The sequence below is a fragment of the Drosophila pseudoobscura genome, chromosome 4 (genome assembly GCF_009870125.1).
Source record: "Drosophila pseudoobscura strain MV-25-SWS-2005 chromosome 4, UCI_Dpse_MV25, whole genome shotgun sequence".
Classification (NCBI taxonomy): domain Eukaryota; kingdom Metazoa; phylum Arthropoda; class Insecta; order Diptera; family Drosophilidae; genus Drosophila; species Drosophila pseudoobscura.
The window spans coordinates 12,580,423-12,599,786 of record NC_046681.1 but is presented as its reverse complement, the minus strand read 5'-3'; the positions used below and the strand labels follow the sequence as shown (position 1 = coordinate 12,599,786).

At 43.6% G+C, this 19,364-nt stretch overlaps 5 protein-coding genes and 1 long non-coding RNA gene across 10 annotated transcripts; 5 read left to right on the top strand and 1 right to left on the bottom strand.

Annotated features, from left to right (window-relative positions):
- Positions 1-815: 815 nt before the first annotated feature.
- Positions 816-1,756, top strand: LOC6903446 (uncharacterized). Its single transcript, XM_002132289.3, has 2 exons — positions 816-1,040; positions 1,096-1,756. The coding sequence occupies exons 1-2, from the start codon at positions 943-945 to the stop codon at positions 1,610-1,612; spliced, it is 615 nt and encodes a 204-aa protein (XP_002132325.2). The 5' UTR covers positions 816-942; the 3' UTR covers positions 1,613-1,756.
- An 831-nt stretch (positions 1,757-2,587) lies between these two features.
- Positions 2,588-3,120, top strand: Vm34Ca (Vitelline membrane 34Ca). Its single transcript, XM_002132290.3, has one exon. It carries the CDS (start codon positions 2,655-2,657, stop codon positions 3,051-3,053), a length of 399 nt encoding a protein of 132 aa, XP_002132326.1. The 5' UTR covers positions 2,588-2,654; the 3' UTR covers positions 3,054-3,120.
- A 1,254-nt stretch (positions 3,121-4,374) lies between these two features.
- On the bottom strand, positions 4,375-18,137 carry LOC4817826 (uncharacterized). 4 transcript variants are annotated; one of them, XM_001357290.4, is made up of 7 exons: positions 11,648-11,937; positions 11,174-11,592; positions 7,367-7,498; positions 6,818-7,263; positions 6,672-6,744; positions 4,912-6,207; positions 4,375-4,835 (listed from the first exon to the last, which is right to left on the bottom strand). In XM_001357290.4, exons 2-7 carry the CDS (start codon positions 11,588-11,590, stop codon positions 4,707-4,709), a joined length of 2,493 nt encoding a protein of 830 aa, XP_001357326.3. In that variant the 5' UTR covers positions 11,591-11,592; positions 11,648-11,937; the 3' UTR covers positions 4,375-4,706. The 4 variants fall into 4 exon arrangements, with proteins under 4 accessions (XP_001357326.3, XP_015035385.2, XP_015035388.2 ...); XM_015179899.2 differs by lacking the exon at positions 11,648-11,937 and adding an exon at positions 17,698-18,137 and having other exon boundaries at positions 4,695-4,835; XM_015179902.2 differs by lacking the exons at positions 11,174-11,592; positions 11,648-11,937 and adding an exon at positions 10,127-10,149 and having other exon boundaries at positions 4,695-4,835.
- Positions 12,177-14,327, top strand: LOC6903444 (dynein intermediate chain 3, ciliary). Its single transcript, XM_002132287.3, has 2 exons — positions 12,177-13,829; positions 13,891-14,327. The coding sequence occupies exons 1-2, from the start codon at positions 12,291-12,293 to the stop codon at positions 14,218-14,220; spliced, it is 1,869 nt and encodes a 622-aa protein (XP_002132323.2). The 5' UTR covers positions 12,177-12,290; the 3' UTR covers positions 14,221-14,327.
- Positions 15,137-16,972, top strand: LOC117184239 (uncharacterized). Of its 2 annotated transcripts, XR_004469520.1 has the most exons (3): positions 15,137-15,282; positions 15,355-16,125; positions 16,217-16,972. It is a non-coding gene; the product is annotated as an uncharacterized lncRNA (long non-coding RNA). The 2 variants fall into 2 exon arrangements; XR_004469519.1 differs by having other exon boundaries at positions 15,355-16,972.
- Positions 18,138-18,410: 273 nt separating the features above from the next.
- On the top strand, positions 18,411-19,332 carry RpL24 (ribosomal protein L24). The gene is made up of 3 exons (XM_001357292.3): positions 18,411-18,526; positions 18,686-18,761; positions 18,826-19,332. The coding sequence occupies exons 1-3, from the start codon at positions 18,432-18,434 to the stop codon at positions 19,210-19,212; spliced, it is 558 nt and encodes a 185-aa protein (XP_001357328.2). The 5' UTR covers positions 18,411-18,431; the 3' UTR covers positions 19,213-19,332.
- Positions 19,333-19,364: the final 32 nt, after the last annotated feature.

Below are 19,364 nucleotides of genomic sequence, written 5' to 3'. Positions count from 1 at the left end.
AAAGGTCGCCAATTTCACTGATAATAGCTTTTCTCGCTGCTGGCAATGCTGCCATAAGCTAGTGGGAGAGCCCCAGCAGGCACAGAGCGAGAGAGAGAGAGCCAAAGAGGCAGGTAAAGAGAGAGAAAGCAGACAGGAAGTGACTTTGGTAAGTGGCATTTCCCCAAACAAATTCAAGAGGCCACAAGTCCATTCGCCAGAAAATAAACCAAAAGCAACTAAAATATGCAAAGATTGAGCTTCGAATTGAATCGAATGGAGAATAGTGTACAATACCTAGGTATTCCGGCTGATCTGCATTGTTCTTTAGCGGGCTAAAAGCTAGAATAAGTAAGAATAAATATTTATTTGAATTTTTGTCAATGGCATTGTAGACCTTTGGTTCTCATCATTATCTAGGAATATTTAAGATGAATAAATGCTTATAAGGCTTACTACTTTCATAATTTCATATATTTTCACGCTGTAGCTGATCGATTCTTAGTTCCAAGGCCCAGACATCGTGACAGATCATATTTTGCAGCTCTCGAATTCCTGGCCTTTGATTCCACTAAATTCTATCTGCATTAAATACAAACCAGTGCCGAAAACACTTGAAATGGGTATCTGTGCTCACGAAGGGGATGCAACTAGTGGATTTTATTATAAGCTTCGGTAGTGGGTATCCTACAGTCGGCATATAAACTATAGTATTGTATAGTGCATCTTAGAGCTCTTGTTATAAGTGAGACTGTAACCCACACCCAAAACGTGACGATATATCGCGAGCGATAGATATCTGAGAAGCTCAGTTTTTTGGAATCGAAATGATTTTGGCTTCATTTCCATGTCGGTTGCTACGCTGAACACGAAGCCTCTTCTACAGAAGAAATAGAAACAATCAACTATCGTATATAACCAGGTGCAGTCGAAAACTAGCTTCATTCAGCGAAATCTGTTGAGATGTGGAACAAACCAAGCCTGGGAATCTTTCTCCTCTATCTGATGGCCAGCGGGGGGAGCGCGTTGCCCGCCGACGTAGCCAGATACAATAAATTGGGGTATGTTCCTGTAAATTAAACAATAATTGCAGCCCAAAACTCAATATACCAACAGACAAAGCCCAACAAAGCCAGCCAGCCTGAACTGCAGTGCGGCGACCACGACCAATCGGTTGGGTCTGGACACTGAGAGCACCCCGTCACCACCGGAATTCGAGTACGCCCTGCTCGGTCAGGATCCTAAGGATCAGCATTGGTATCGCGTCAGTCTCACGCCCACGAAGAACCAGACGGGGTATCGGGCCCAGTTCGCCACCCGGAAGCAGCCGCCCTTCGACGACCAAGTGGCGCACAAGCATGACAGGACCATTGGCGAGCTGCTGGATTGGCTGGACCATTCCGAGGAACGCAAACTCCTGCAAGTGTACCGGGACGTGTTGGACGACGAGCAGAGGGAAACAAATCAAAGGCTAGATAATGAAGTCCGCAGTGAAAGCGACTTAAGGCCCACAAAGAGCAACCATCAGCTGCACCTGGTGGGAGAGGAGACGACAACCCCGGCTCAAAGTCCGAATGAAAGTGAGCCGAAGGCAGTCCAGAACTTTGTATACTTTATAAAGGGACTGGAATGATTCCGAAGAAAAGCATTTTCCGATTTTAATTTACTCCAAAACTTTTTACAATGAATTATTTGAAACCCTATTATGTTCTTCAAAGAAATTTTATAAATCTGCATATAGAAACCAAAAAATATTAGTAAAGTTCCTTTAAATTTCCTACACGAAGCTTTCACCACAGAACAGCAGCTTTCCACCACAGGCTCTCTTATACATGGGCTCTCACATTGAGAAAGGCAAAGACCACCGCCAGGCCCTTGTGCGATTGCAGAACATGGCCAAAACGAGGCCTCGTCGAAGAGTTAACTGACACTTGCTGCTCCACTTGGAAGACCATGGCCCATTTCGGGACTTTGAAGCGTGGAAATAAAAGCAGAGAAACGAAACACTCCGAACATGACACGAATCGGATGGTCTTTGGTCGATGTTGAATGGTATTTTATACTCCAGTGGTACCGATAGAAGAGGTTGCCCTGCTTTTCGATTCAGAGCCGCTTGGTACTGCGAGGTGTAGCCCTGATCCTAGAAGCAACAGTAGGGCAGATTATTCACTCGAATATAGTTCCAGCCTCCGCTGGAGGCAGTTGCCTGGGACGACAGCGGCAGCCCAGTGGTTGCTCTAGAATTTCAAAACATTCTATTAGCAGATACAAAAATCCAAATCTGTCTCTACACCAAATGAAATTTTAAAAGCCGCTATGCTTGCCATCAGCTGTTTATCATTCTCTTTTGGGAATTTTTCATTAATTTCATTTCGCAAATTTAGCATTCGGATGGTACTGAAAGATTGTTTACTCGACAAGCTCGGTGGCCCATAAAAAAGTGGAGGAAATATTTCTAATTGTCGCTTTTTGTTGGCGGTGCAAAACGTAGACTCTGGCAGAGTGGAAGGGGTCATTGGGTACTTGGTCAAGCAGTTGACTCGGCATTTTCCGCGAGCTACAGCCAGTTAAGTGAAGTTATCCAGTATATAAAGCAGTCGGGGCCAGCCGAAGAACATCGCAGTCCGCTTCCAGCCAGTCTAAGAAGTCAACACACAGTCGAAAGCCTAATCGAAATGAAGTTCGTCGCTATTATCGCCACCATTTGCCTGCTGGGCACATCCGTTGCCGCCGAGAAGAGGCAGACCGTGGGCTCGGCCTACGGCGGTGGATACGAGAAGCCGGCAGCAGCTCCATCCTACGCTGCCCCAGCAGCTCCATCCTACTCTGCCCCCGCAGCTCCGTCCTACTCTGCCCCCGCAGCTCCGGCGTACGCGGCCGCACCCGCTGCTCCTGCCTACGCGGCCCCCGCTCCGGTTTCCATTCCGGCCCCACCTTGCCCGAAGAACTACCTGTTCAGCTGCCAGCCCAACCTGGCTCCAGTCCCATGCAGTGCTCCGGCGCCCAGCTACGGATCCGCCGGCGCCTACTCGCAGTACGCCCCTGTCTACGCACCCCAACCCCTCCAGTGGTGAGGAGACAAGATTATGAGCATCCACAAGTAGAAAATGACAACAATAAAAAAATATTTATTATGCAACATAAACTTTTGATTCATTTATATAACCGGCGCTCAAAGAGTAAAAGGATAAGCATAAGGATATTGGATGCCCACAGATTTTACCCCAGAACCACCTACACTCTTTGAGTACTGCTGTAAAAATCACATTTATTTTTGAATCAGCTCTTTGCCGTTCCCAATGTATTACAAAAAACACAATAATTTATAATATTTGCGTTGACGGCAGAGGCGAAGGATCAACAGGAGCCCAAAAAAGAGCCAAATGCACAGAATATACGGATAGAGGGGAGCTTTTTCTTCATCTTCTGTTCTTAGAAGAATCACAATGTCCCGATAATTCAGATTTTCCCGACAGTGTCTACACTCCATGTCCACAAAGTCATCCTCAATTGCCCATGGCCAACCATGCGCCGACTTCAACGAAAACCCGAGCATCTGTATCAGCAAGCAGAGCTCCAAGTAGTACAATATGCGGTGCATAAAACAAGAGTGAAATTTGTGTTGCCTCTATCCCGAAACGACTGAAGGCATACACGACAAGCCTGGTCGTTTTATAGGCTAATCCCACGGATCGTATCACATCACTCCTCCGTCTGGTCAAGCGAATTCCGGGAGTTGTAATGCAATCCGATCGAAGTCAGAAGCAATAACACATTTACATAATAATACGATGAATTACGATGAATAATCTTTGTTTATATAGCACTCGAAACTCTGGTCTTTAGAACTAAATTATGGTGTAAATTCAAAGCAGCTGTGGGTTCTAACGTTTCCGAAACCAGCCAACATTATTGCTCAGCAGCAGAGAAGAGATAGTGAGAGAGGTATGGATATAGTCTAATACTATCTTCATTCATCGATATTCTTCAAGGAAATTTTTAATTTCTTGATAAATTAATCGCTTCCGAGGACTGAATACCTAAAAACTGTGCCATAATTTGATATGGCTAAGAAATCCGAATAATATGAACATACGATGTGTCAATGAACTGCCTGATAAAATCGTTGGTAAATAACATATAAATCATTATAAGTAACGAAAAGATAACGCAAGATGTAGGTATTGACGTCAATAGAACTCAATTGAAAATAGATAGATAGATAACTTCAATAAAGCTTAGCAATAAATAACAATAAAGTCAAAATATTCGATTGATGGAAAAGAAAACTAAAAAGTATGTAATACGATATACGATATATGCAAACGCTGAACATCAGAACTTAAAAGACCGTTTAAAGGGCACTTTCCACGGAGATGATAATTATTTTAAAAGTTATTCAAAATATGTTTATTCACTATAAGTTTTTCTTTAATTGCATCTTTCTAGTTACCACATCAGTGATTAATAAGTATTTGTATAAAAGAAACAAAAAAATGGCCTACGTAATTAATTTGCTGCAGGAAGCAGCCGAAGCACTTGGAAACAGCCTACTAGAGGGCTATTACTACATAATATATATATGAATTGAAATGATAATGGCAAATGTCTCAAAACGTGAAGAGTTCGAAGGGAATTAAATTCGTTTTACTCTGATAAATAACGTGTGGAAATCTAATCGAAGATATCTCTTGCAGGGCTTCTGCATGAAATCTGTTATCTATCCCTCAATAATCTTCAGGTTCGACAACATCGTCATAGAACCGAGCAGCCTGTAACTGTTTGCGGATGGCTCCCACCTGAGTGAGGATTTTGGGCGATGAGGTGGAGACGGAGAACTTTTGCACAGCGGGAACCTGAAGAATACAAATAAGAATTTTCTTTTCTTTTCCTTCCCGAGCCAGTCGTTAGCTCAAATTTCATTAAACATACCTCCCAGCGCTTTTTGAGACTGTCGATGCCCCGCTGTCCATTCACGGGCAATGTGGCGCCCGTCTCTTTGCGCGTCATTTTGGGCATTTCACGCAACAGCGGCATCGATAGATTATGCCCAGGGGCCTCTCTCAGGACCACATCACGTCTGGCCAAAGACTGCGGCATCGTTTGAGTTCCACGATGACGGGATTCACTCTTGCTGCGGTGCAACTGCAACTGCTCCTGCTCCTTCTTGATGAGCTTCCTTTGCTGCTTGGAAGCCAGATCTCCGTAGTTTTGGAGATAGCGCGATAAGCGCTTGTCCGTTTGTCTCCGAACCCTCTCCATGGCCTGCTCGTCAGCGCTGTCAATCTCAAGGCTAGCGTTGGCACTCCCCGAAAACGTCGGCAGATCCTCCACAAAGGACGGCTTGACAGGCGTCGACTTGTAGTCGGAATGGAACACGGAGTTACGTGCAATGTTGATGGAGTAGGGAGGCGATGCGTCGGATTGCATCAGGTTGCTGGCCGTTGACTCCTTAGCTGCTGGAACCGCATAATTCAGTTCCAGTACTCGAAAGGCATTGTCCGAATGCGGTTGCCGGTCCGTATCCGTCTCATTGATATGTGTCCGCTCCGTGTTGCGGCCGCAGGCAACCTCCTCGAGGCAAAACGAGCACAAGTTGCGGCGACAGTTCATGCAGACATTCCGCTCCCGCTGGCACGCTCGACACACATCGCTCTTGGCCAGGCACTGGCTGCACATGGCGTACAAGCGCTCGCACTTGTGGCAGACCAGGGCATAGCTGCTCTCGCAGTTGTGAATGGGGTCGCCGTCTGGATCACGCGGCGATTCCTCTTCCTCCTCTCCAATTTGATCCTGGGACTGCTGTTCGTTGCCGTTCTCCGTCTGCTTCAGTTTCACTGCCAGCTTTCGCTGGCACCGCAGACAGCAGCTCTCGTAGCTCTTCAGGGGCTCATCGCACAGCGGGCATATCTTCTCGCACAGATGGAAGCACTCTCGTTCGATCTTGGCCATTTGCGGCAGCTCAAAGTCCAGCTCAACGGCCGGCGGCAGCGGCTGGCCACGTCTGTACTCGTGGTGTGCAGAGTTACTAAAGTATTTATACACCTTGTTGGCGGTGGCTTCGGTGCTAATATTATTTGTGCTGTTGTGGATGTTCTTACTCCGATGCGATCTCGGTGTTTCGGCCAGGTTGTTGCTCTCCTTGACCAGCAGCAGCTGTGCGTCCTGCTCCAGCTTGGCCAGCAACTGGTCGCGCATCAAGCGGTTATGTTCCGAGTCAATGCGAGCCTGACAGCACAATAAACGGAAATAAATATAGAGCGGATTGGTCGAGTCGAAAGTAAAGTGCAGTTAGCTGCCATTAGGTGCGATAATATTGCTCGGCTAACTCAAATCAATTACAATTCATTTTACCTGTCGAGCGGCTTATGTATTCTCAGGCCTCAGATCGTAAATCTAATGGTAGTGCCAATCAGAGGCTATTAAATTTAATCGGATATTCGGAAACGCCATCAAAATCTAGCTGTATAAATACACTCAAGGCTCCATATTACGCTGCGTTCACCCCAACCCAATACACCTATTAATAGTTTTTGGTTCAATAAATAAATGGCAGCCATAACTAGAGAAGGTTTCGGCCACTCCAATCCCGTGTTCCGCTATCTACTCGTATCCTATAGCCCCACTGTGCAAGGGAAGCACAACTAACTACACCATTAAATAAATAAAACTAATATCAAATCAGGTTTTACCTTTTCATTTCGCACGCGCTCCTTTTCCAATTGCTCTTCTAGCTTAATGGTTTTTAGTTGTGTCTCCAGACGTCTGTTGAGGACAAAAAGAAGGAAGCATAAAAGATTTCGGTTTCACAAAGAGGAAATACTCGATAAAAACCCACCTGGTGAGTGCCTCCTCCTGTCGACGCTCCTTCTCCCTGAGCAACTCTATGGAGCGGCGCTTCTCCTCAATCTGTAGCATAAGATCGCGTTGATAATCCTTTTTGCGGGCCGTCTCCAGCTCGGCACTACGCAGATTACGCTCCATAATCCCGTCGCCCGTCACAATATTCGACAGCTCCACATGGCCCAGGTCCTGCAGCAGCTTGTTACGTGTGCTGGTCGAACGGACTTTGGGCGGCACATAGTTCGGGTTACTATTTACAATTAACTCTAAGTCAGTCTTGTCCGTGGTGCTGTGATTCGAGGTGCTTGTGCTGGATTGGCTGGATCGCGCCAGTGTGGAGGCCAAAGCTGGAGCTGGCGCTGGAGCTGGTGGAGGTGGCGGTTGCGATGGCTTCCTCACTTGTCCCGGTCGCTGGTGCTTTGTGACCGGCGGATGAAGCATCTGCAAGGGTTCAAACATTAGGCGCCAGCTCGTAAAATTCACGCTGATTACCATAACAAGGCATTCCGCACATAATCGGAATATTTTTACGGCAATCTCTCACCTGGTGCTTGAGAAAGTTCTGCTGGTTCTCGCGCTGTCGCTCACGCAAATAAGTTTGCCGTTTCTGATTTTCATTGTTAAAGCCGGGGAAATACGAATAAAATGTGTCCGTAACCCATTGCTCCATATCATCCTGCACGGAAAAGAGAAAACTAATGTGAGTGGGCGGCCTTTACACGAGTATATATATGTATATATGTATGTAAGTATATATTTATTATATAGCTCTTGTCGCGCGCTTTCTTTTTCTAATTTTCTACGTTTCCTTCGGCGACACTAACCACCAGCAAGAAGCTTGTGTACATTTTCGTATGGCCGGTAGGGCCAGCAAAGTCAGCAAATTATTCTAGCTCCGTGTTCCCTCTGCTTTTGGGGTCAGCAGCACTTTCCGCAGGAGCAAGAGCAGGAGCAGGAGCCGGAGCTGCTCTAGCGAACACTCCACAAAGCCTACTGCCATTTGGCACATAATTTTTATGCCGTCGACGTCGCAAATCGCGTGCACCGATGGCATCAACAAAATTATATACAATCCAGAGACCAGGCCCAGACCAATCAATGGCCAGGGATTCGAATGGAGAAATCCCCAGTAAAACCAAAGAGAGGTGCGAAAGTAAATAAAGTCTTGATCAATAACTCTTCTACCCTTCACATGATTGTGTCAAGAGATAAATAATATTACCAAAGCACTACATTGGTAATATTCCCATAATTTATTAGTAAGATTGAAGCAGCCCTAAAGCACTTTTAAAAAGTGTGACAGGTGAGCCGAATATTCCTCATTGGAAACGTTAAGGAAGAATCATCAGAAACCAGACGAAGGGTTCGTTCGTAGCACGACTGGAGGCGCTCTCTGAGAGTGTCTCAGCCAATGGCACTTTATCAACCAGGCCCAGCTGTTTCAGCCTGCTCTGGCTCTTCTGGGCTTCACTTCTGCTTATTGGCTGCATGCAGTACGCTTCACTCTCTATTAGCCCGGATGATGGCCACTTAATTAAAGCTCCCCTTAACGTTTTCATCATTGCAGTGGCGGAGAGAAGAGCTAAGCATAATTAAGAGCCATTTTCGAATGAGAGGCTTTTTCAGAGTGGGACATTCAGTGCCGCAACTAAGGAAGAAACATACATAATATAAGCCTATAATTCAGGTCAAGGAAACTATCAAAATGAAGACTTCAAATCCGACGGCTGGAACGGGGTGGCCCGTCTAGAGCTAGTTTGGGTCACGCAGTTCATCTCAGGCAGGGGGCCAAGAGGTGGCAAGTCTGGGGCAGGCAATTTGGAGGAGGCGCTTCAGGGGGGTGCATAGGCACATTGAGAGACTCACTCGATTCCACATTATACTTCACATGTAATCAAGAAACGACTATACTTCTTCAGCGAAAAGTACTATCGGTTTGACACTCTCATTAGGACCTTTCCCACATTGACGTACTCCACAGTAGTCCCTTGTACTTCCATGGTCTGTTTACTACGCCCATTCATTGGGTCCGGTTGCGTGCCGGTTGGAAATTGGGTTAACTAAGTGCCAGCTTCAGCCAGTGGGTGTACGAAAAGTGCGAAAACTAATGAACCTCAACTGGAATGGAATCATCTGTCGCCACGCAGTAGTGAAAGAGCGTAAGTTCAAGGACGGACGATGGAATTTAAATTGACTTTCATCCCTATTCGAAGAGTGCATGCCTTTTTTTTTAAAGGTTGTTCAGTCGTGATGGAGTGACCTCAAGCTATCCTACACTCGAAGGGTGGCTTAATTAAACCCTGTCTGTTGACAACCTTGTCCAGGTCATGACTTTCGTTCACAGTACATACACCCATGTGTATGTATGTTGGTCGATATTAGAGTTGGGAAGTTTGTTCAACTGGTTCTGTCCCTCAGCTTAAATTAGTCAGTGTGAAATAAATGTAGATAACATCACAAGCGGCTAGATCTGTGTGGGTGACGGCCCAAAGGGCCAATCGGATGAAACTGTTTGTGGCTTTAGATCAGAGATATAATAGAACTGAGTTTGCAAGCACGTGGCAGTGGCAGTGCCATTAAATATACAATATAGTATGCATACACGAAGCAGAAATAATTATTCAGTGCAGCCAATGCATTCGTTTGAGCTCCTCTCTGAGCCGAACCTTTGTCCCACCTCCAATATCCATTATCATTACCAATTAATGAGAGGCGCCATAAGGCGTCGCTGACTGTTGGGCGTGTCGTGTCCTACACATATGTCCTCTACGAGGAAGTGAGTCGGCAGAACAAAAAGCCACTTCGGACCACCTGGGCACTTTGTCAACAGCATTGCATGACTAGGCGCTCCTAATTTTGAATCAAATTTTAAATCACTCGCTAAAAGGAATATAAGAAAGAATAACAGAAAGAGGAGAGAAGAGAAGGTACTGCGTGTTCTGGCATTAAGGCAAGGCCCTAATCCCTTTGGATATCCGATAACTTGGGATACAATCCCATCTTTCTTGCAATGATAAACAAAACTCTTGTTCATGTTAGATATTTCGGGTTATTTCAGGGGACCACTGACACGTTTATAGCCGTCATGCGATCTCTAATTTTTACGTTTTAGTTTTCCGAAGCATATATTTAGAAAACGTTAAATTTTTCATTGTTTGTTTTGCGTCACTTTGATTTTTGGGTTAACTCGCGGCATGGCCAAATTAAGTCAATTAGAGGGCCCATTCATTCGGTTCCGTTCGATGGTTTTGATTTGCCGGTAATCAGGGGCAAGCGGCAGGCCCCTCACCATGTGTACGTATACCTCATTTATATATACAAATATAATGTATGGAGAGCAATTTCAAGTTCAGGCCAAACAGAAGCAAACGCAACAAACGAGCTTCAAATTACAACTGAGAGCGGTGCCAGCAAATTCATTAAACGAATGGCTCGTCCACAGCAGAGCCAAAATGGTAACTGGAGCACGGAAGGGGCGAGCTAACAGCGCTAGCAGAACCAACAACAATGGGGCATGCAACATTGATAGCGGAAGGAAACGGGGCCACGCCGAAAACGCAACAAAGCACGGAAAAGTCCAAAGAACTAAATGCTGAATAATTAAAATGCCCAACTAATTTCGCTATACTCACATGCCCAGGGCCTGGAGGCAAGCGTCCAGACAGTCCCCTCAACTTAGAGGGTACGATGCGGACCTGGACAGGCAACGATTTGCCAGCCAGCTCGTCAATAAGCCAATAAATAATGCATATGGAAATTGAAAAGTGAAAGGGTGGAAAGGTGGAAAGCTGGCGGCAAACAACAAGTCTACAAAAACGCTAAATCTATCAACAAACTGACAGCACAGTGTACAACGTTCTATAAAACAACGCTAGTTAATTTGTTTTGAAATACATTCCACGCTGAACGATCTCTAACGAAAAGATCTTTTATGACTTAAGCGACTTATGACTTATTTGTAATTAGTAATTACTTAATCATTTCATATACAATGAATCAAGAATTACAAATTTAAATAATCTTAATAATTTAAATAACCTTTTAGCCGTATGCCTTTACAGCAAGCAGACGGACATGGTCTTAAAAGACTCACCAAGGTGAACACAGAACAAAAGAGGATAGAACACTATAAAATCTTGTATGCAACTGATACTCGAATGAGGATTACCAAAGATATCAGGCAGAGCTTCGGTTTTCAGATTTCTTCCAGCAGCTCAACGAGGCGTAAAGAAACGAATTTCGCACATTTATGGCAATCTCCCAGATAATTGGCGATGAGCCACTGAAGCGCAACACACATTCTGGAGCACGTCGTGCTTGTCAATTTCCCAATTGTGGCCTCCCCACTCACCGTTCGTCGGATTGGCAAGCGATTCTCACTTAGCGGTCGCCCGCTTTCCAAATTGCGTCGCGACGACACATCTGGCGATTTGTATTGACGGGCGCTTCCAACGAGCAGCTGACGCTGGTTTGCGAATTCCTTAGTCGATTTGGATGGGCTGGCATTCCCCTCGGACACCCCATCAGGCTCACACAGGCGGCTCAAGTCCAAGTGAAGTTGTTCGCTTAAGTTTTGGTTGCCGGTTGCTAGGGAAGACGATTCCGACAGGAGTTCATTGGACTCCTTGGCCCTGCGCTGACATTGCACTGGCATGTAGTCGCTCTTTTGCATTAGCAGCGCGGCGGGGCATTTTTGTGCCGTGGAAAGACGCTCTCGGTCTTTCTCCAGTTGCTTGCGCTCCAAGGAAAGAAACTGTTGCAGGTCCATGTCTGAAAGAAACGCACTTTAATTCTCTAACCAATTCTGTTTACAACACAAACACACCATATTGAAATTGACCAGACCTGTGGCATTTGAAAACTTTTAAATGCGCACTAATATTTAAATGTAAACACGATTTGCAGTGTGACCGCGGACTTATGACTAAAATAAACCATTTTCTTTAATATATCTTTAAAAATACCGTGTCTGAGTGTTCCCACCACACAAGTTCTTCTTCTTCCTTTCGCTATGATTTTTGTTTAATTTTAAAGAAATCCATAAATAGGACGCACTATCTCTATCTCTTTCTTTCAATTTGCAATGAACAAATCTTGCTAAATTGGACCAATCTCTTTTTCTGTCCGAAATCGCACAAGTAAAATCAAATACTGAAATATATTGGAAAATACTAGAAAATACCATGAAAGCTAGAGCTAGAATGGTGGCAAGAAAATAAGTGTGACTGCGGACTTATAATAAAATATACGGTTTTAACAAATCACTTTATTCTTCATCCCTCGTTGCAGTAATTTACTAACGCGTCGAATGCTCAAACACAGTAACTTGGCGCCAAACTTAAATTTAAATTTCCAAAGCCCACAATTCACATCAATATTAATCAGATCAGTGCCTTGTCGTTGTGAAGCAACTACAATTTATATATTTTTTGTAAAGTACAACCGCAAGAATTGTAAAAGGACCAACCATGATGGGATTATTAGGAAATCAGTTCATATTTTCGCGGGAGCGCAAGCGTTTTGGACGCCAGTGCTTGTTTTCGGATCGGAACGAGCTGCTGCTGGCCGTTCACCCAAGTGGACGTCTCCGGCTGAAGTACGTTCTGCGAAACCCACGAGATAATAACTCACAAAAGAGCAAGCAGATGGCCTTGAGCACTGTGGTAACAGAGAACGTGACGTTGGACCAGCACGGCATGTACCACTACGAAGGCGGATGGAATGTGAAGGAGGTGAATATAATGGACGAGGAGTCCACGATGCGATACCGCAAGAAGGTGGAGCGTGACGACGCCTGGGGCGTCGAAGTGGCCCATTTATTGCGTGATTGTATGACGATGAGCTCACAGAACAACGCCATAAACATATATAAAGAATTCTTCGCTGATCTGGACGAGGACCTGGGCCGTGGCATTAGAATGAAGATAACGGCCAGAGCTATTAACATGTTCCACGACTTGTGGTATCCTCAAAGACACCTGTCAATGTGCGACTGGATGCCCAACAATCCCAAGCAGTTCTTGACCACATTTAACAACCGTCCATCAAATCCGAACAATCAAGCAAACACCGAATTTCCTGAATGGGGTAACGAGAACGCTTTATATCTCTGGGATATCAACAATCCGATTCGACCAGTTGCCTACTATGACACCAACGAGACTGTTGCACTGGCCAAGTTGTGCCCCAAGGACGAGAACTTCATAGCCGGAGGCCTGCATTCGGGCAAGGTGTGCCTCTGGAATACCTCAGAGCTCGGTCAGCCGAAGGACATGTGTCCGCTGGAGGCGGCACACAGGGAGGTTACCTCGGCGCTGTGTTGGGTGCACTCCAAGTCCAATACGGAGTTCTACTCGGGCTCGCTGGATGGCTCCATCAAATATTGGGATACGCGAGACATGAAGATGTCCCTACAAGATCTGCTGCTCGAGCCATACGCCAAGGACATCCAGAACCGGGCGGATTCGCACGGTGTCACTGTCTTGGAGTTTGAGTACACCATACCAGTGCGCTATGTCATGGGCAGCGACATGGGGTGCGTTTTTGTGGGCAACCGCAAGGCCGCGACTCCGTCGGAGACAATCCTCAGTCACTTCCAGATCTTTGCCGGCCCAATTCGCAGCATCGTGCGCAATCCGTTCTTCGTTAAGAACTTTCTGCTCGTGGCCGACTGGCGATGGCGCATCTGGTCCGAGGAGATCAAGAACTGTCCCAGCACCCTATACTTCTACAAGCGAAATCAGCTGACCTGCGGGACCTGGAGTACGGGCCGTTGCTCGCTGTTCGTTATCGGCGACGAGAGCGGAACTTTGGAGTTTTGGGACCTGCTGATGAGCCATCGCACACCCATTGTGACGGTTAAGTTTAAGCAGAGCATTACACACGTGTCGTTCCACCCACATGGACACCTGCTTACCGTAAGCCTGGCTGGCGGGGACGTAGTGATTCTCCTAATCGAGGATGACATGAGGACAGCCACCGCAAAGGAAAAGGCTCTCATGGCGGCGGTTAATTATGCTACAATTATCATATAGTCAAACGATTTTTATTCTCACTTTCTTTCCACAGCTTTTCGAGCGGGAGATCTCACGCGGCAAGCTTCTGGAACAGCGCGAGGAGGAAATAAAACTGAAGAAACGTAACTCCAAGCTGTCCGAGGTAGAAGAGCTTCGGTCTGGCGAGAAACCTCCCCAGCACGTTGTAAAATATGATCATAAAAGTCCCGAGAAATTCGTCAAATACATCGAAGAGGATGAAGAGCTTCGGAAAGCCATAATAGAATTTAACGAATCAATAGACTACGTCGCTTATAAGCGCTCCAAAAGAGTTTCCCACATTGAACGCACTATCTTTGAGCTAGAACCGGAGTCGGAGGACCCCGTCCCAAAATCTGAATAACTTTTTTTTTATCTTGTTGCATCTTTTTGTTGTATACTAGGGCATAACTCAGTATACTTTTTCATCTTTATACCTTCCTAATTAAATAATTCAAGAGTTACCAGAAACTTTTTCTAGGATTGCGAAATGATAATGGATTACAAGTGATAATGATAACTTTAGTCACAATTGGAACGCACAAAATGGAAGTCTATGGAAGAACCTGCCAGGGAACTTTTTTCTCGATCTGGAGTATATCCATGACCCTGGGCCAGCCTCAAGACTTTATGGCTACAAACACGAATAAGCAGGGAAAAGAATGACCAGTTAGCTTAAAACTCAAGTCGACTATTCTATTTACTGGTGCTAGATTATCTCCACGCTTTTCTTCAAGACTTCTCCGATCTTTTGGCACAATAGTACTCGTATATATGATCAGCCTGAAGGCCTTGGTGCTCTGCCTATAACCATTAATATAAATATTTAAATTAAATTAAATTACGTTAAACATAGCTTTCATTGGTAAACCAGGTGCTACGCCACGCTAATTTTGACAATTTCAAAATAGGGACCGAGATGTTAGACTATGACTAATAAAACAAACAAAATAATATTTAAATAATATAATGATTCAAGATGTCGCTGATAGGAGCATGCGTTGGCAATTGCATGTATTTACTTTAGGTACGGAGGGTCAAGGGTCAACTTATTATAAGTGTAGAAATATTAAGCTTAAGCACAATCTGGACATACATATATAGTCCATACATATATGTGCATATAAGATCATAAGTATACGAGTACACACATATCATAAGTATTTATATGATTTGCTATACTTGTTATCTCGAAAACATGCCAGAGGGATATATATGCATATTATATACTAAATATGTACACCTACTTATTTCACAACTTAATTGATATGACAGTCAAATGTTTCATTTTGCATTTAGTCTGATTTAAGTCTTTCAACGAAAAAGTCATTGAATTAATGGTGATCGGAATTGCGGTCGGGCTCTCTTCTTCGTCCAGGATGAAGGAGACATCACTCTTTCTACTGAAAATAGTTACTACCATGCCGTAAGACTTCAGTGTATTGAGAAATTAGAACTGAAACCAAATAATTAGTTGTTCTAATTGTTCTGTTTCTAGTACTTAATGTGAGCTGACCACGGAAGAGGAGGAAGAGCGTTGTGGCGCCATTTGCTGTCCGATGGTTAAGCCATTACGCCGGTACGATGCCATATGCAAGGGGAAGGATTCAACGATCACCGAACTCAAGGACCAAGTCCGAGAGAAAGATGTTTACATCGAAGCTCGGAGGCAATGGAAATACAGATAATAGATGATAATCTAGTGTCTACTATGAAGAAAAGCAAGCAACTTCTGGCTTCATCGATCCTAAATAAGGATAAGAAAATGAATTATGTACTTGGGAAGAGTCTAAGCCCAATGACACAAAAGTTCCAATCGATGGGTAGACATAATTCTATAACCCAGCTAATGGAAGATCAAATTACAGATCTTGAGTAAAATAAAAAAAGAGTAAAAAGGTAAAAGTGTGAAAAGTCCATTCGCGAACTGGAAATGGAAATCAAAGAAAAATCGTATCAGTTATAAAGAAGTGCTCTATAAACGGTAAATCAGACGTTATCAATGGATGATCAATTTGCAAACTTCACAATATGAGGTTGCACGAAATAAACCCACTCCTTGTGCCCCGCCAATCAAGTGCCTTTGGATCTGGCTGGACTGTAATCCTGAAACGAGTCAACGGCAATGAGAGCCGACCACAAATTAACGTTTGGAAACCTAATCCTACGGGAGAACTTCTTCATTGGATAATCGTATATTTGTATATAGACCCCATAATGTATATATATATATTCTTGATCAGCAATTTTAATGGATCATCATCATATGGTAAACAAACAACATTATTGAGGCATATATAATTCATTAACTAATTTTTTCTTCAAATCTCCCTCCTATAAAATGTAACCTCTTCAATAAGGATGATCATATCATTGAAGCCTTCTGACCTCCCATTTATTGTGCGCACCTTCGCTTCTAATTTATCTAATTTTATTTTTCTTTAATTTCCATTTCAAGCTCGCGAATGAACTTTGACAGTCTTATTTTGTGATTTAAGATTGGAAATCCGATATTCAATCAGCTGTGTTGTCAATTGAATTTTAATTGTTATTAGGCCTAGTCCATTTCCAACTAGATCATCAATTTTCTTATCCTTCTTTACGATCGATGAAGACAGAAGTTGGTCGCTTTTCTTTATAGTAGACACTAGATTATCATCTGTTGTCTGTATTTCCATTGACCTGTCGAGTTCAAGCTTGCTTTCCAATTGGGCGATGCACACATCTTTCTCTCTGATTTGGTCATTGAGTTCGTTGATCGTTGAATCCTTCCCCTGGCATAGGGCAGCGTACCGGAGTAACGGCTTCACAATCGGATAGCAAATGGCACCACACCGCTCATCGTCCTCCTCCCGGGTCATCTCACATTACTAGAGACGGAATGAAATATTACAGCATGCTCGTAACTATTTTCCGTAGGCAGAGTGATGTCTCTTTCCCCTTGGGGGAAGAACTGGGCCAGAGTCCAACATATTGGCATAACTTTTCATACAATGAATTTTCACGTTGTAAGACTTAAATCCCACTAAACGCAAAATGGCAGACTCTAAAATCTTCTTATTAAATAAAATGTAAAATATAAGCGACTTGGATGTTTTATATCGCAATAATCGTAATTCCTGTTTATTCTATTCTACTAATATATACATATACATATATACTAATATATATGTATATATAATCTGGCAATTAAATGCTGTCTTTTTGATCCGAATTTTCTGAATAATAAAAATTCATTGTAATATAAAAGTAAAAAGAGTTTTTCATAATCACTTTGTTTTATTTATGTTGCCAAGAAGTGGCCAAAACGCCACAAAGACAGCACAGGATAGGTCCTTCACTTTCTCGAATGACCGAGAAATGGTGGAACTGTTCCGAAGAAGAGGTAGGACTGCCATGGAGGACTTAGGCAGGCAGAAAATGGCTTTAAATTTTTTGTAATTTAATTTCACTTGTCTATTGCTCGCTTACTAATGCGAACGTTAAGATATATACATTTGTATATATATATATATATATATATATATACACATACATATATATAATCGGCCCATGCCCATATAATTTGTAGTTTTTACTAGTTTTTGCATCGCTATTATTATTAACGTGATTATTTGGCAAAGCTCCTTTCGATTTAAATGTCTAAGAGCATTATTTGTTATTTATTTTTCCGAGCTTGAATTAAATACATATGTATATTCAGTTGCTTAAATATCAAGCTCGCAACAGTGGAAGCATTTCTGTTCATATCAACCAAAATATTGAGCACCGTTTTAAAGAAAAAAAAATTAACCTCACCTACAAAATCGCAATTAATGAAATATATGTACAATACACTTACATATCAATGCATTGCTCCCAGCCCGGGTATGCACTAGAATAACGTATCACCAACGTATCAGCCATCGCTAACGTCACAGTCCAAAAAACCATGTGAAGATTTTAGATTTGGGCTGTTTACATCCTCCCATCCCAGTGTCGGATCCAATTTTCAAATATTGGAGATTCGTGCAGCGATCGAAACACAACTGTGACACAAGTTCTCAACAGTTCTGTTGTTGTCGCCTCTATTACGTTCGCGAGCGATTCTAAACATAAAGCGTCTTTTTGCGTTATGTTATATTATCAACCATTAAGTATGTACGTTTGTATATATGGATTGGTAATTTATATGTATACAGAAATGCTTTGGTTTCCACACTTAATATACTCTGGGACTAGCCAATAAGTGCTTTCTTGAGGAATCTATTGATCTCGCTGAAAAGGGAGCAACTCCAGCCACAGGTCGATAAGTAGATACGCGGTAACACTGATTTTAGACACCTTGTCTAGCTAAAACACCCTGCATATTCTTTTTCTATTATTTGTATAGTATTTTCTAGTATTTTCCAGTAATCCAGTGCAGAAGATAACTCAAAATGAGCGAATCTTGCTGGAAATTGATTTATCAATCGGATAAAACTAAGAGTTCGGAGATGAAGGTCATAGCTCGCTAGTAATATTCAACCGAATATTAAAAACTAGGAATATGATTGAATTTGTATACAAATAATTCGTCAGTATATTTTGAAATATATGACGTATCGGTATATTTCTGAGGTATATTTTATCGATAACTCCGGTCCACTTCCGTTTTCTTTTCTTTTCGTGTATTCGCCCAGCAAGATGAAGTAAGTGGCAAAAATAATTTTGGAAAATCATGGGCATCCAGGAACCGAAGCCGACAATAAATACACTATCAGAAAGTAAACAGAGCAAACTTATGTTTACTGATGAGATTTTTCAAGTAGTATTCCCAGCTAATAATGAATAATGTAATCTCCTTACAGAATTGGCTTGTGTGCATTCAGCGGGTACAAAATCTACCCCGGCCATGGCAAGACCATGGTCAAGATTGATGGCAAGGTAAGTAAACAAATCAGATGCCACCCAAGAATGAGGGTATTAATAACCGATTGGCTTCTTTTAGAGCTTCACCTTCCTGGACAAGAAGTGCGAGCGCTCTTACCTGATGAAGCGCAACCCTCGTAAGGTTACCTGGACTGTGCTCTACCGCCGCAAGCACCGCAAGGGCATTGAGGAGGAGGCCTCCAAGAAGCGCACCCGCCGCACCCAGAAATTCCAGCGCGCTATTGTCGGCGCTTCCCTGGCCGAGATCATGGCCAAGCGCAACATGAAGCCGGAGGTTCGCAAGGCCCAGCGCGATCAGGCCATCAAGGTCGCCAAGGAACAGAAGCGCGCCGTCAAGGCAGCAAAGAAGGCGTCAGCCCCAGCTCCCGCCAAGAAGTCTGCTCCCAAGACGAAGGCCGCCAAGGTCACGCAGAAGTCTGCTCCCCGCGTCGGTGGCAAGCGGTAAACAAGCCCAAGCAGAGACGGTAGTGAAGTGCTAATTTTCTAACAAGATTTAAGGAAACGAAGAAGTGAAAACCAATTAAACGCTGCAAATGCAAATTTGCAGTTAACAAAAAAAAAAAAATTCCAACGTGTTTTTTTGTTTAAAACAAATGC

Excerpts from the sequence above, each read along its gene's own strand:
- LOC6903446 (XM_002132289.3), top strand. The coding sequence starts at position 943 with ATGTGGAACAAACCAAGCCTGGGAATCTTTCTCCTCTATCTGATGGCC. Across the intron at positions 1,041-1,095 it reads GCCAGATACAATAAATTGGG|ACAAAGCCCAACAAAGCCAG; the intron begins GTATGTTCCTGT and ends ATATACCAACAG.
- Vm34Ca (XM_002132290.3), top strand. The coding sequence starts at position 2,655 with ATGAAGTTCGTCGCTATTATCGCCACCATTTGCCTGCTGGGCACATCC.
- LOC4817826 (XM_015179899.2), bottom strand. The coding sequence starts at position 11,590 with ATGGACCTGCAACAGTTTCTTTCCTTGGAGCGCAAGCAACTGGAGAAA. Across the intron at positions 6,745-6,817 it reads CAGGAGGAGGCACTCACCAG|ACGTCTGGAGACACAACTAA; the intron begins GTGGGTTTTTAT and ends TGTCCTCAACAG. Across the intron at positions 6,208-6,671 it reads AGCGCGTGCGAAATGAAAAG|GCTCGCATTGACTCGGAACA; the intron begins GTAAAACCTGAT and ends TTGTGCTGTCAG.
- LOC6903444 (XM_002132287.3), top strand. The coding sequence starts at position 12,291 with ATGATGGGATTATTAGGAAATCAGTTCATATTTTCGCGGGAGCGCAAG. Across the intron at positions 13,830-13,890 it reads AAAAGGCTCTCATGGCGGCG|CTTTTCGAGCGGGAGATCTC; the intron begins GTTAATTATGCT and ends TTCTTTCCACAG.
- RpL24 (XM_001357292.3), top strand. The coding sequence starts at position 18,432 with ATGACGTATCGGTATATTTCTGAGGTATATTTTATCGATAACTCCGGT. Across the intron at positions 18,527-18,685 it reads TATTCGCCCAGCAAGATGAA|AATTGGCTTGTGTGCATTCA; the intron begins GTAAGTGGCAAA and ends ATCTCCTTACAG. Across the intron at positions 18,762-18,825 it reads TGGTCAAGATTGATGGCAAG|AGCTTCACCTTCCTGGACAA; the intron begins GTAAGTAAACAA and ends GGCTTCTTTTAG.